The following is a 14689-nucleotide window of genomic DNA, read 5'->3' as shown; positions in this document are numbered from 1 at the left end:
ATTGTTGAGCTTCGGCGCCGAATAAGTCTCAATGCGCTTTACACAAACCCTGTAATTATCGTGTATGATTCATAATTCGGCGCCGAAGCCCAGGATTGTACCATCCGGATCACTCGAAGAAGCCGAGGTTTCATTGCGTCCAACACCGAATTGATATCAGAACCACTGTTTCGGGGAAAACGAGAGGAAAGAGGGCGAAGGCTCTATTTTTGTTTCAAATGTGACAAAGAAACAACAACCTATAGACAAATTCTTGAGCAAGAGAAAACCTTTATTTAGTATGATTCAACCGAGCCTTCACAACCGGGTCCAAAACACGCTCTGGTGGTCCAGAGGGAGCAGAGTTCAACAACGGTGACGGGACAGTGACATTCGAGCGCGACTGAGTGGACGATGACTTAGAGCTGATAAATCCTCGAGGAATCGGTTTAGTAGGAAGGCCATGGCCCCTGAATCTGCAGCCATTGAACCAACCTGGAAGTCCTAAATTCGATGGCCTAGCAGCGAGATAGCTCTTCGACGGCCAAATCGGTTTCTTGAATCGTTTCTGGTACAGTTACAATAAAGCCCACTTCACAAAGTGTCCAGGAGTCCAGCCATGGGCAATCTGGCCATGCGGGAGCCAAGCGGGGTGGTTGGAGAAGCTGTTGCACCCAGTGAGGACGACACCATCGTGAGGTCTCGTCTAGATATAGTTCATCTTTGCTGTCAAAGAGGAAACTTCAGAACCCAGATTTAGAATCAGGGGAAGGGAGCTCTTGCCTGTTAATGACGCAGAATAAGATCTTTATGGCCCAATGGGTCTCATCAAGGTTGAGAAGAAGATGATGTTTTGACATTTGAAGATACCATCTATTATTATAACCTTTAGTGACTACTCTTTATGAGTTATAGAGCTAGCAAAGTAGACCGCAGGCTTTTAGGCATTAAAGATACTCCCTATAATAGAGTTAAGCTACTTTCCCTTAGCTAATTAGTTATCTAAAAGAATCTAGTTATTAGCTAATGCCTTTGGCAACCTTAGCTGATTTATTTATGCTAGGCTTGATGATGCATACATGTATAAACCGAGGATGAGATGAATAAGCAAAGGACAACAGGGACGATAGCGGATAGCAGTGACACCAAAGACGACATCAACAACGAGAACAACAAGGGCAATGTTGAATGACGTGGACACCAAGGACGATATAGACAACTAGAATGATACCAGACGCAGAAGACATCATTAATTAGGTTTGGTTTCCTTTGCTAAATGCAACTCAACTGTTAGAAGTTAAAAGTATGGCAGTATCTATGTTGCTATCTACATGTATTCTTTAATTACCTGGAACTTGACTTCATGCCGTGCACAATAGTCCTTCAACCATTCAGTGTTTTTAGTGCTCTGAATCCAGTTTGATGAAAAAGGGTCGCAAATCAAATGTAAAGTTTGCAGGCTGACCCCAGACAAACGTAGACTTCCCAAATACTCCTCCAGTCTCTCCATCATCTCTTCACCTTCCCATTCATAATCAGGAACCATTGCGAAATCCTCTGAGATGGTCAGATCCTCGACAGACGCTGGAATTACATCACTAAATCTTATGCCGTTGTCGATCGAGAACCCAACCAAGAACGGCCACGGCATTCGGAGGCTCTTCATCTTGAAGGCGGACAGGCAACGGAGATTGCCGCGTAATTCCAGGGACTCGTATTCGATGTTGTGCCGCCCAATGTCCACGGCGGCGCTGATGTTCAAGTTCTCCAGGGTGTCTTTAACATAGTTCAAAGCTGTTGCAACCATGTCGAGATTGATGGTTCGAGCCCAAGACCATGGCCTATCCATATTCGCGTATACCCACCACCATGTCAGAGATCTGAGGCGGGGTGTCGCACGCAGCACTTGCTCCAGTGCCGTCTCTCGCAACATTTCTACGTTCAACGATGTGAGATTCGACAGACTGGGCAAGGTGATTGGCCACTCGAGGGCTCCGGATTCGGGTGTGTCAATGAATGCCTTGAACTCTCGCAATTTCGGAAGATAGAACAATGGCAGGACATTCTCGGTATTTCCGTTGCGAAACATAGCTCTGCGAGACTGAGTGTATTGGCTGTCGAAAACGACTGTATGAAGGTCGCTGAAATCTGGAAGGCCGCTGCCATCGTGGCTGCACAGCGCCGATCGAAGAACTCTACTGAGAAGAAGAGTTTCTTGGGTGAAGTTCCCTTCCATGACCAGGCTTCTCAGTCTCGCAGTTCGCGTAAGGAGGAGCGCTATGAATGCGTCCATCCTCCCTGCTCGAAGCTGCTCAACCCAGGAAGCTTCATACGGCAAGCGTAAGCTCTCAATTTCCCTGATCAGCGGAGCCAAAGAGTCCATGTCTACGGGAATTCGGGGCGTTGAGAGGTCTCTCGGGCCAGACTGCCATAGAACCCGATAGAAAGTCGAGCCCAGTAGCTTGAGATGGCGGACATGCCGGGCCAAGTTTGGGCGGGCGATAATAATTCGGAGAAACTGAGCGACTGATGGGACCTTTTCCTCAGTCCACAGAAACTGAATGTTTTCGTAGAGAAGAGGTTCTGCAGCTTTGCGCAGGGTGGATTGTGTTTTGCAAAGAGAAGCGAGATCTGCCTGCGGCAAGCCATCGAAGATCTGACCAAGAAGCTCTGTTGGGAATGCTACTAGAGGCGTCATGTTGAGGAAATGATTTTGATCTGGATTCAATGTTTGCTGTGCTGGCGGTGTTGTGGTTGAAATGGGAAGATGGTTGTGGTGGTTGGATCGTGAAAAGGTGACTCAGTTGTCGGTTTTTTCCCAACACCTAAATATACCACCAACAATTGGAAGTGGAGGCAAAGAGGATGGCGCCTGCAATCAGGAATATTAACCACAGTAGCGACGATCACATTCAGTCCATTGTTTTGTATGATTTCTCAAGATTTAATTGGACTTTCAAGACTGTGTTGGTTGGTGCCGTTACAGCATCCCTGTGACAATCCTTGTCGCCTAGTGTCCAGGATGTTTTCCCTCGGCTCATATCCAAGAAGTGACTTGCTGATCTGAAGTAGGGAAAAGCTGCGGTCATCACGTGGCACGAAAAAAAGAAAAGAAAGACAAAACGCTCGTATCATGCAATACCTTGAGGAAAACCTTTCCACCTACGACACCATATGAGTGGATCTGGAGTAAGATCCTGCATTCCACTCGACGATGGAAAACGCTTCCTCACCTAGTTCTTAAAACTCTATTCTGGGAGAAAGATTTTAAATTCTTCAAAAATATCACACGAAATCTAACGTGTCTGAGGCCTGAGAGTTTGACAAATGTTGATTATGATTACATGGAGAATAGAGAAGTCCACAGCTTGCTATCCTTGACCTGGACAGAAAATATCCCGGACGATCTAGCGAAAGGAATAAAACATAAGAAATCAGGGGTATAACTAGCTTCAAGCATGTCCAGATCGAAATTTGTTCCACCGTTCTATCACTTCGGCTTTTTCTTCTGCCGAAGCCCTGCGAAATTCATGAATGCCTTGCCTCAACCGAATGAGCAACACCTCCGCCTTGAGCTTCGTCAGGCGATGTTTCGACAGCTCTTTTTCTATGCCTTTCAGAGTGTATCCGGGTAATCCAAACAAAGCTAGTTTGATGTCAGTACTTCTTCAGTTCAAGAGGGTGTGAGTCCAGTAGAGGAAACTTACCAGCAAAAAGATTGTACGTAAACCCACGTCGACCTTGCCACAGCCCCTTCCCGAAGCCTTTGATGCCCTCCTTCTTGGCGCCGTCATAAGGCCTCACTACAATATCCCGAAACGCCTCCCAGGTTCCCAGAGCAACTTCCTTCCCTGCGGTCCGAAGACCACTTCCGAGACCTGTAATCTCGTCCCTTCTTCGGACCTCATGGCTGAAGGTTCCATATGAGGGATAGTTGTGGAAGCCATTCGCCATGTTGTAGAACACCGCAACCGGTGCTTTGAGGCCTGCCTTCGCAACCTCGACACCGTAGCGCCCTGTTGCGCGAGTGACTTCTTTTGCCCTGCTACGCTGCCGCTTTTGATAAGACACAACCGAGGATTTGCGTCTACCCTCGGGCACGTCTTCCAACATCGATACCTCTGCCCGTGGATCCGCGTTCCGTAAGGACTTTGACGCCATCTTCAAAGCAATTGCGTTCATTTGTTCCGGCGTCAACGTGTTTTGTCGCATAACACCGCCAAGCTGGCCCTTTCCAGACTCAGGGTCGTTGCAAATGTCAGGCTGTTGGTCGCTTGTCGTATCCGTCCCTTGGCCAACCGACTTTTCTCTTTCTTTCCGCGCTTCATCGTCCTTCTTTGTCGTGTCTTGGTTTGTTTCGGGCCGGGCGTGTAAACGCTTCTTGTAGTCTGACGTCGCTATGCCGATCGAAGTGAAGAAGCCAGAGACAGCGGCCACGAGACCAATGATAGGATGCTCAGCTCCTTCATCAACATACCAATGTTTGTGTCTCAGCAACTTGAAATCGTGAGGCTTGATCAGGCCCTTGTCGACTAAGCAGCCCACCGCAAAGCTGCTGAGATGCGCCCCGGTCTTCTTGTGCCGCCATGTGGCCAAGCGTTCAGGGCAAATGTCGCAACGCATGCCATCCAGAGCTAATCGTTCCTGAATGTCCTTGGCTGTCTCGCCGGCCCCATCCTCCTGCGCGATACGTTCAGCCATCTGTTGCACGGCAAACTGTACCTCCGGCTTCAGCGCGAACACAATACTGGATGCGAGAGTCTCGGCAGTCATCTCCTTGAACGGCACCGGCATTGGACCTGCGCCAGCTCGAGCAATCATCTGGCCCCAGAACGGCTGGTCTCCGAAGAACGGGACTACCACAGTTGGTCTTCCGGCCGCAATGCCTGCTGCAGACGTCCCAGCACCGCCGTGATGAACCACAGCTGAGACACGCTTGAACAGCCAGTCGTGAGGACAGTTACCGATGAGGTAGATGTTCTCGGGGACATTGTCGCCGCCTCCAACCCCGCCCCAGCCTTTGGATACGATGGCGCGGACCCCAGCTAACTTCACGGCGTCGAAGATGAGTTGCGTCAGAGCTTTTGGGTCATCGACGACGATGGACCCGAAGCCGATGTAGATAGGCGGTGGGCTGGCTTCGAGAAACTTTGTCAAGTCTGGCGGTGGCGTGTACTTGTCGGCTAGTGAGAGGAAGGAAAAGCCGGTGATGTTGATGTGAGAATCCCAGTCTGCCGGTTTGGGGATCAGGGACTCCGACCAGAGGAACGTGAAGGGCACTCGGAGTCTTGGGAGTAGTTGACATCCCCACATTGGAGATATAGAGTCGAGTCCCAGGACTTGAGTGCGGAATTTGTTGATCAAGTCGCCCAGTCTGAGGTCACGTCAGCGATAGAAGTCCTGCCATTGATTCGCCGGGAACACAAACCCTTGCCAAGTTAGAAGTTCCATCATAATAAAGGATAGATAGTTCGCAGGACTGGTGTCAGCTTCTCCATAGCTCATCGATGCCAAAGGATGATGAAATGCTTGCGTCGGACACCATGGCATGGTGAAAACTATATGCAAAGGAATCCCCAGCTTTTCCGCACAATGAATGTGTGCCATAGACGGAGGATTCGCAATGATGGCGTCGGCGACGAACAGGTCGTCGGGATTCTTCACGGTAGCTGCCGTGACTCGGTCTCCCATACCATCTCCAGCTTCAATGCAACTCCTCCAACACCCGTCAATGATCTCTGCCATCTCTTTTCTCCTCTGGCTGATGTCACCGGCTTTGACGCTCTCCCTACTCGGCAACAACCCCGGATTCTTCACCATATAGGCCATGAGTGCCTCCGGATCACCCCCGATACTGAAGAATTCCACGCCATTGGACTCGACAAAGTCCTTAAACACCGGGTGCGTACATATTCGTACGCGGTGGCCGAATGGTGGTTTCATGAGAAGCTGGGCGATCGGGATGAAAGGCTGAATGTCTCCGCGGGATCCGACGATGTGGATCGCGATATTGAGTCGAGGACTCCTCGCCGGCGGATCCAGTCTCAGATTCTCCAGCACCACGCTGGTGCGTCTTCTCTGCAGTGTCTCTTCCAATTCCTCGTTCTCATCGCCATTCGGCCCGGCCGCGAATGCGCCTTGAAAATCCTGGTACCATTTCGCGAGCTTCTGCGGATTGGCGTGGAACCGCACCTTCACTCTTCCATCGTTCCCGACGTTGCCGGAGGTCGCCGTCTCTGAGCGTTCGCCGTGGAGCTGGATGTGTCCGGGTCCATTCGACTTCATGCGACTGAGTGCCATGATGAAGGCCGAAGGTGCTCAGGTCCAAAGACCGAGCGAATTTGAACTTGAATCTTTGGAGTCAGCAAACCAATTGGCTGCAATGGGATAGGCTGCTAGCGATTGATGTTAGAAGATGAGATGAAGTTGTGAACTCAGATGCAAAATCCGTCTGGCTGACTCGCCAAACGGATCACGTGAACCCTCAAATGTGCTCCGAACAAGCCGTTTTCGTCTGCCATTCTGCCTTCAACGTCATAGAGGGGCCAATTTTGAGATTAGCGTCGTTTGCAGATTGGATTCCCCTGCGATTTCCGCCGAGAGTAGCTTAAGGTTAAAGCCGTTTGCGCCTAGTGCATGTCTTGAGTGGACCCCTGATTTGAAGACTCGATGAATGATAACATTCTAGACCGTGCAATTTCCAAATCCATCGGAGTCTTTTCTGCTTCTTGAACTCCTGGCGGTTTGATCGACGTGAGAATCAAAAGAAAGAAAAGACGAATCTCCCTCCAAATTCATTCGGACTGCAGCTGGTTGGCCAGACGGTGTCGATGGCCAACGGCCGCTAAGCCTGTCCTGGAGCTGCTGACGACTCACCGCATGCATATAACAGCCCGCGCTTTGGTAAGAACAAGTTGGCGTTGGGTTTTGACTTTATTTTTTGATTCGTTGGATTCCGAGCTCCTGATGACGATTCATTTCAACTGAACATACTTAAATATGTTATGACGAATGATAATAAAGTAAATCAGACTGCGTCTGCACAATACTGGGCAAAACTTCATACTTCGTCGGAGATTGATGAGCTGAAATGTCTCCAGACGAGATTTCAATATGACTGCGGCCTTCGGCAGTATTATTATAATGAGAATAAATATTATTGTATGGTTAAGGGATCTCACATCCACTCTACAAAAGTCTACTGCTTCATGTAGCGTTTCAAAGATAGAAGTAGCAGAACGGCCCAGACAGCGTATCCATCACGTCCTGGATCTGGATTGATGAACCGGTGTACCCCATGTCAATAACATCGGTGAGCTGAGTCTTGTTGGAGGCAGGACTGTTCGCCCAAGTCAAGTGGCCATAGTCTCCGCTGTTGACGTCCTTGTGGCGGGTGGCGGGATCCAGTGCTTGCCTGTGTATATCCGTTAACATCAGATCGGGAGGATCATAGTTGAAGATGAATGAGTTCTAATTCAAAGCCACGTACCAGTAAGTCCACATCTTGTCCATCATTCCATGGTGAACCCAGAAAGCCGGGTCGCCAGGCGAGGTGAACAGGTCAGCACCAGGGTCACCGCTGATGGCGTAGTGCATGCCTCCATGGGGGCCGATCTCAACGGTGTATGGCACACCCTCTGAAAGAAGACGGTACTCGGCGAAGTTCGGCTTGAGAAGAAGGTCTTGATCTTCGTTAGTATCAATCTAGGCAGATCGCAGGGAAGTAGGTCATGACTTACTCAGTACGGTGGTGTAGTTTGCGTATCTGGTGTTCATAGCAGGGCCGACGTCTCTCTTCAGCCCACGCGGGTTGTAGCCAAGACCACCGTCCGGGCCGGCAGCGGTCCCCTCAAGACCCCCGACTGGGCCGAGGTTCACAGTCATGTTCGCGAATGGGCCGGTTGTGACGAAGCCACCTCCAACGCCGGCGGGCAGCTGGATGTTGCCACCGCCGACACCATCAGGGGGCGTGATCACGGGGCCGTCGTGTTCAACGAAGTCTCCATTTCCGCCGAGACTGTACGGGTCACCGTTAAAGATCGGGGACTTCTCCGGGGCGGATGCATATTTCGGCCAGTCCCAGTACTGTTTTACTGTCAGTTCACCAAGACTTCGGGTGGGAGACGCCGTACTTGGTACTTACGGGTTGGTACCCAGTGTAGCCGCACTCCTCTCTCAAGGCCTTCTCATAGAGGTGGACAAACCAACGATGCCATGGCATGAAGTTTCCTGCACTGAAGCGTCAGTAAGGCCTCAAAGAACAACAAGAAAACAGGAGTCTGACCAGTGTAGTGGATCGTGAGAGTCTGCTGAATGTGCGTGACCACGAAATCATCAAACTGTTACACGTTAATCTCGGATCGGTCCGGTCAAGCGGGTTCTGAGAGGGGCAATCGTGGCCTTACCCGCGACCGTGCACCTGCAGAGACGTTGGCCGGTGTGCGCGGCGGCAATCTCTGGAGACATTTGACGGCGTTGACATACGCGAGTCTTTCTTGCTTAGACAGAGACCCACTGAATCAAGTTAGTTCTTGTGATCTCATGTTTGAAAAACAAATAGCTGAGAGTTACGACTCACTACTCGCGGCGGAAGACGAGGTTCTTGGCCGTACAAGTCGCCGTCTCACCGCGCTTCCGAAGGCTCTCCTCGCGCTTATCGAGAGTCTTCAGCACATCAGCCTTGATGCTCTCAGTAAGATCGGCAAACTGGGCCTCGTCGGCAGCGATGTCATCGCGCGCCTGAACCGCCGGGAGGGCCACAGCGGACGATGCCAAGATGGCCGCAGACACGATGGCGCTGATCTTCATGTTGACTGGCTCTCTTGAGATCGAGGATCGATGTCCAGGGCGTTAAGATTGAAAGACACCCAGGCGAGCTTGATCGATGAGAAGAGCTAATCAAGCTCGAGAGGAGGTGATTGAGGTCGAATAATAAACCTGCCACAGGCACGAGTGCAGCGGAGCATAATGCCGGTAAATTTGCAACTCCGGCTTTCATTTCGCAAGAAATTCTTCAATGGCCTGTTGGACTTCGTGCTAAGGCTTGTTCAGGACAAGTTGCCCTGCAGGTCTGCGGCGTTGAGCACCAACGTGCATGTTGGTGGAGTTGTAATTCAGGTGGCACAGCCGCACAAGTCGCATTCGCCCATCTTCAAAATCGTCTCGAACCAACCAAACGGCCATGATGCCGTCGTTGGTCCCCGGGCCCCGGAATGAGTACAGGGGGAGAGATACCACCAGCGCGGACGACCTTCGCAAAAGGGAAGTTCGGGTCTGTTCCGGCGAGTGGTGTAGAGAATCTGGGTTCATCTGGCCGCACCAGCGATCAAGGCCACCTTGCCGAAGGATTTCAATGATGGTCTTGTTGGTGGATAATCTTGAATCCTTCAAGCGAATCAGAACATCTGGAAGCACGACGCTATCGTCTATGACGGTTAGATGGCCCCCTATCGCCACGGTCGCATGCGGGCCCCCTGGATCCGCGGCAACGGTCCTAAGGCGATATCCAGGGGTGATGACATGGGTCATGGAAGACCGGCCGTTCCGCAATGGCACGACGAGCCGAAAGACTTGACCACTTCTTGCTCCGTTCGCTGGCCGAGCCGCCGAATTCTGCGAAGCGCGGCCGTCCGTCAGATCTTTCTTTCCCTTCCCCGGACGCATCCCTGCGAGATTATCAACAGCAGCGGAGACCCACATGCAACTCCTTGATAATCCTTCACGGGGTGAGTGGAACGTTGCGCGGTCTTTCGTGACCATGCCCGGAATTGGAAAGCTCTCGGTGATGGGATGGCACTATGGCAGGGTTCGTCTCGTGTTATTCTCTGTCTTAGTTCTAGCCTGGATGGGAATCCCACGTTCTTGTGGCCAACGGGCGCGTTGTTTGAGAACATGCGGCAATAATCTCGGCGCCTGCAGTGTCCTGTTACCGGGAACTCTTGATTTCGTTCCTGCATGATCCCATCGGACGAGCCACACCGATGTGAGTTCCATCATGCGGGTTGAAATTTTTCGTCACTGTTCTGCGCCTCCTCGATGCAGGAAGACTGCCGACATTCTGTAGCGAAGCGCATGCGGCGTAGGAAGGGAGTTGATATGGCTTTGCCACACAGAGATAAAGAATTAGTTCCTCCTGGACTAAGTCTCAGTTGATCCTTCGTTGTTTTGGTTCTTTTTATGTTTCTGTCGAGACTGCGTTTGTCTGGCGCCCGACAACATGGCCGACTCGTCTGAACTCCCACCGGACATCAACAGAGGTCCCGAGATCCTCGCGATTTGCGGGACCTTGGTGGGTATTTCAGTGGTGATAGTTGCTATTAGGGTCTATGTTAGGGCGAGAATTGTGCGCCTTGTTGGTTGGGACGACTGGTGTATGGTGGCAGCCACTGTAAGCAATCATTGGTGTTTTCTATCTCCTCCATGTTATGCACTCCGTACTCTCTCGCACCGCCAGCCTGTTTTCGAGATGAATTTAGCTGACTTTTGCCTCACATCAGGTTGTCATCTTCGCAGAGATGATGGTCATCATACCGGAAGTTCAACACGGCGGAGGACGGCACTTCCAATACATCGAGCCGAAGGAGAACATTGTCAAGGGACTGCATCTCAACTTCGTCACACAGCCGTTGTGTCTGATAGGGCTGTGCCTAGCCAAAGTCAGCGTGGGCTTGTTCCTGCTGAGAATGACACCATCGGCTCGAATGCGGAATTTCATCTTGGGCACGATCATATTCACGATCCTCTCCGCAACAGGAAATCTTTGTACGGTGGCAGTCTTTCGTATTCAGAGTGCATTTGTCGCTAACAGGTGCAGTGACTGTCTTCTTCCAGTGCCGGCCGTTAGCTTTCACCTGGGACACATCCATAGAAGGGGGAGAATGCATCCCGCCAGGCAACTTGAAGTTCGCCGCCTTCTTCAACTCTGGTAAGTCATTTGCCGCTGCCAAATACTCGCAAGATCCCTGAAATTGACCAAACCTAAATCCCAGGCGTCTCGGTGTTCACTGATCTGCTCTTTGCTCTGCTTCCGATTCCTATGTTATGGAAGGTACAACTCAACTGGAAAGTCAAGTCTGCAGTAATCGGAGTTCTGTCGCTCGGTATTTTGTGAGTGACTGGATAATTACATGTATGAACCCGTCTGGAATGTTGCTGACTTCGCCTTCTCAGTGCAACAGTCGCGGCCATCGTCAAGATATCGTTCCTTCCCAACTACGGCAAGCATGGAGACTTCCTCTTCGACAGCTCAGATATCACTATTTGGTAAGCTTGAACTCATCTCCATCGAACCGCTACTCAGAAAGAACGTGCGTTGTTCTAACACTTATCTCCTCTACCCAGGACCACCGTCGAAATCTGCACAGCCATTGTGGCAGCCTCGATTCCATGTCTCAAACCCCTTTTCAAAGCAATCCTTGCCGGCTCGTCAGCCAAGTATGCTTCGAAGTATAACAACAACACCCATGGCTACATCCGCAACGAAGGAACGAACCGAAGTGGAGTCCCTGGAAATGGATCCGGCAATATTGAGATGTTTTCGAGGTCGCGGCACACAACTGCGATCAACTCTGGGTTCCGGTCGAAGATGGATTCAGAGGAAAGCATTGTTGGCCCACAAGGTAGCGCGCAGTCGGACGGGATCACGAAGACGATGCAGGTTTCTGTGTATGTGGATGAGGGGCAACAGAAGAATCCTAAAGATCTGGTATGAATGATGGACTCATGTTTGATGGCTTCCTATTTCGGTCGCTTTTAGCTCTCGAGGCCGCGATGTGTTCACGAAGAATTCGAAGTGAAGCGTTACTGAGATACTGTAGTATAGTCCTGCATTGGGTATGCTCAACTGATTGTGTGGGGTAAAGAAAAATTCAGTTCACGGTCCGGTGATGTGCAGTTGATCAAACATGTTACATTGGGGCCGATGCATGTGGTCCGCAATTGACAGCAATGAACGCTAGGTCAGCCAAGACGTCACTATGACCTCCCCACGAGTAATTACACCAGACGAACATCATCGACTCACTTTGCACGACCGCATAGAAAACGGAAGTCAGGGCTTCATTTCGCTACTGGCTCATTCTTGTTTCCCCATCTATCGAAACACGGCATAATTTGTGACGATGGCGCCCGACGAAATTACGGTTGAGACTGTAAGGACAGCCCGCTCTCTGCATATTTCAGAATGTTTGATGCATCGATTACTGACACCTTGACAGATCGGTGTAGTGGGAGTGGGCAGTATGGGAGCCGCCATGAGCCTGCTTTTCGCCGAGAATGGTTATCGCATCTTCTTCTATGACCCCAGCATGTTTGAGATCAGCTTCGGGGAACCTTTCGAGTCACCGATACTAACAATCCGCAGCAAAAGAAAACGTGGACAAGCTCCGACATGATGCGATGAACCTCGGCCTCGACGACCGCATCACCGGCAGGGAAAGCTATGAAGACCTCTGCGAGACCGTCAAAGCGGAGAGTAAACCCGGAGTCTTCGTCTTCAGCACGCCCCACGGCTCCGTCGGCGACGAGGCAGTCCAGGGACTTCTGTCCGGCGGTGGGCTTGGAAGGGGTGACATCATCCTGGACTGCGCGAACGAGCAGTGGCAAGCTACGGAAAGACGGCAACGGGAGCTCCGCCCGCGAGGGGTCCACTATATCGGATGCGGAGTTTCGGGTGGATATCAGAGCGCACGGTCCGGCCCCTCTTTTTCACCCGGCGGTGACCCGGAGATTGTTCACCAGGTCTTGCCGTTCCTCGAAAAGCTGGCGGCGAAAGACCGCAACGGCCGCCCTTGCACCGGGTACGTCGGACCTGGCGGTAGCGGTCATTTCGTGAAGATGATTCACAACGGCATTGAGCAGGGCATGATGTCCATACTCGCCGAGGTATGGGCTATCATGGTCCGCGGACTCGGAATGAGCTATGAGGATGTCGGTAAAGTCTTCAAGAACTGGAACGAATCTGGTCCACTCCACGATTGTTTCCTCATCAGGATCGGGGCCGAAATCTCGAATGCCAAGGACGATCATGGGGAAAACCCGCTTGGCCACATTCGGGATAAGGTTGTCCAGGATGTCGAAGAGTCCGAGGGAACCGGCAATTGGACATGCCAAGAGGCCATCGGGCTCCACCAGCCGGCAGCAACAATTGTTAGTGCCCATCTGTTTCGATACGCGTCTGCTTTTGCAGGACAACGGAAGCACAACAAAGATGCTGCGGGCGAGGCAACTAGCTCGAAGGAGTTGGACGTAAAGTCCAAGGAGGAGTTCCTCTCTCATCTGCAGATGGCCACGTACTTTGGGTTCATCACTTGTTTTGCCCAGGGAATGGACATCATCCAGGCACAGGACAAGAAGATGGATTGGAAGCTGAAGTACAGAGACATCCTGCAGCTCTGGCGCGGCGGTTGCATCATCCAAGCTGATGGTATCATCGACGTCCTTGAAAAGATGTACAGTCGCGAGGACCGCAACAAAGACGACGGCATCCTAGCGAATATCGAGGTCGCGAAAGAGTTGTCTGACAGCCTCTTAGCAGCCAAGCAGGTCATCATCAGGGCTATCGAAGCTGATCTTTGCGTTCCTGCGCTGAGTCAAAGCCTAGAGTATTACAAGTACTCAACATCCACCGAGCTTCCGACACAGTTTATGGAGGCTGAGTTGGATTACTTTGGGAAGCACATGTTTGATCGAAAGGAAGATCCGTTTCCGGGCAAGCCCAAGACTGGAGAGCACCATTATGAGTGGAAGCCGGCAGTGGGAAAAAGAGACAAGTAGACTGCAGTGGATGTCGTGATGGATTGAGCGAGTTGGTAAACCATCGTGTTCGAGTGCCATAGATAAGTAATAGACCAGGACCTGCCCTTCAATGGGGTATCCGCAAAGCAGGCTGTGACTCAATCTTGCAAATGCCAATGAGGCTTCATCATCACAACTTCCGCGTCACCATCATAGATTCTGATCATGACGATGACATTGATCAAGTTGCTGTTAGGCTACGTCAATTTCGCGAACAAAATACACCAACTAGAAACAGTCTAGGAGGGAATTGGTCGGAGAATACTTCACGTGGCCAAGATACTTGGCACCCATCTCCCACCGGCATCTTACAAGGACCCTTGTTCACCTGTTCAGGCTAAGAATTGGTAACCTGATGTCCACGAGGGTCGTCGATGAGGATTTCGTTGTTCCAGTTGGATTTCTCAGCAATCTTTGATGAAATAGTGTGCGTCTGCGCGCAAGACGCGGCAGCGGCTAAGATGGTGGCCGCCATGGCACCCGCGTGGCCGTGGAGCGTTACCCATCGAGGCGGAACATCTGAGTCCACCTAGACCGTTTCCGTGGGCTTCAAAGACAATGCCCAGCGGCTAAGCTCCACATGGAGACTGCGGGGAGAAACGAAGTCTCCAATGTTCCAGCCGGTTGGGAACTAGAATCGGAGCCTAAAATGATGTCTCAATGATTGATCAATTGGACTTTTCGGAGATCGCCAAAGAGAAGAGATTTGTGAGCAGATTCAAATAAGTTTCGTTATGTTTCCGAGAAACTTCACCGTGCTTGACAGCTAAACATTTCCTTATTCGGACATGAGAAGGTGGCCTTGACTCGTTGACAGACACGACTCCTGCTGTGCGTCTGCAACCCTCACATGTTTGACAGCATGAGATGAACCGGCAACGCGCAGAAAACCTGTGCACCGTCCATGCCGATGCCA

The 14689-nt window shown here is 51.1% G+C and overlaps 3 protein-coding genes across 3 annotated transcripts; 1 reads left to right on the top strand and 2 right to left on the bottom strand.

The window, feature by feature from the left end:
- Positions 1 to 3431: 3431 nt before the first annotated feature.
- On the bottom strand, positions 3432 to 6264 carry CkaCkLH20_11512 (udp- transferase; the record flags this gene model as incomplete). Its single annotated transcript, XM_038894226.1, has 3 exons — positions 3432 to 3625; positions 3687 to 5353; positions 5408 to 6264. 3 exons carry the CDS (start codon positions 6262 to 6264, stop codon positions 3432 to 3434), a joined length of 2718 nt encoding a protein of 905 aa, XP_038740556.1.
- A 933-nt stretch (positions 6265 to 7197) lies between these two features.
- CkaCkLH20_11511 (tyrosinase central domain containing protein) lies at positions 7198 to 8787 on the bottom strand (the record flags this gene model as incomplete). The annotated part of the gene is made up of 7 exons (XM_038894225.1): positions 7198 to 7393; positions 7469 to 7661; positions 7719 to 8064; positions 8123 to 8208; positions 8264 to 8318; positions 8385 to 8493; positions 8558 to 8787. The coding sequence occupies 7 exons, from the start codon at positions 8785 to 8787 to the stop codon at positions 7198 to 7200; spliced, it is 1215 nt and encodes a 404-aa protein (XP_038740555.1).
- Positions 8788 to 10195: 1408 nt separating this feature from the next.
- Positions 10196 to 13752, top strand: CkaCkLH20_11510 (6-phosphogluconate dehydrogenase; the record flags this gene model as incomplete). The annotated part of the gene is made up of 8 exons (XM_038894224.1): positions 10196 to 10267; positions 10476 to 10740; positions 10793 to 10903; positions 10968 to 11085; positions 11149 to 11241; positions 11320 to 11683; positions 12195 to 12255; positions 12341 to 13752. The coding sequence occupies 8 exons, from the start codon at positions 10196 to 10198 to the stop codon at positions 13750 to 13752; spliced, it is 2496 nt and encodes an 831-aa protein (XP_038740554.1).
- Positions 13753 to 14689: the final 937 nt, after the last annotated feature.

Source organism: Colletotrichum karsti, assembly GCF_011947395.1.
Source record: "Colletotrichum karsti strain CkLH20 chromosome Unknown Scaffold48, whole genome shotgun sequence".
NCBI classification, from domain to species: Eukaryota; Fungi; Ascomycota; class Sordariomycetes; order Glomerellales; family Glomerellaceae; genus Colletotrichum; species Colletotrichum karsti.
The sequence above is the reverse complement of the archived record's forward strand: the minus strand, read 5'-3'. Positions and strand labels throughout refer to the sequence as shown.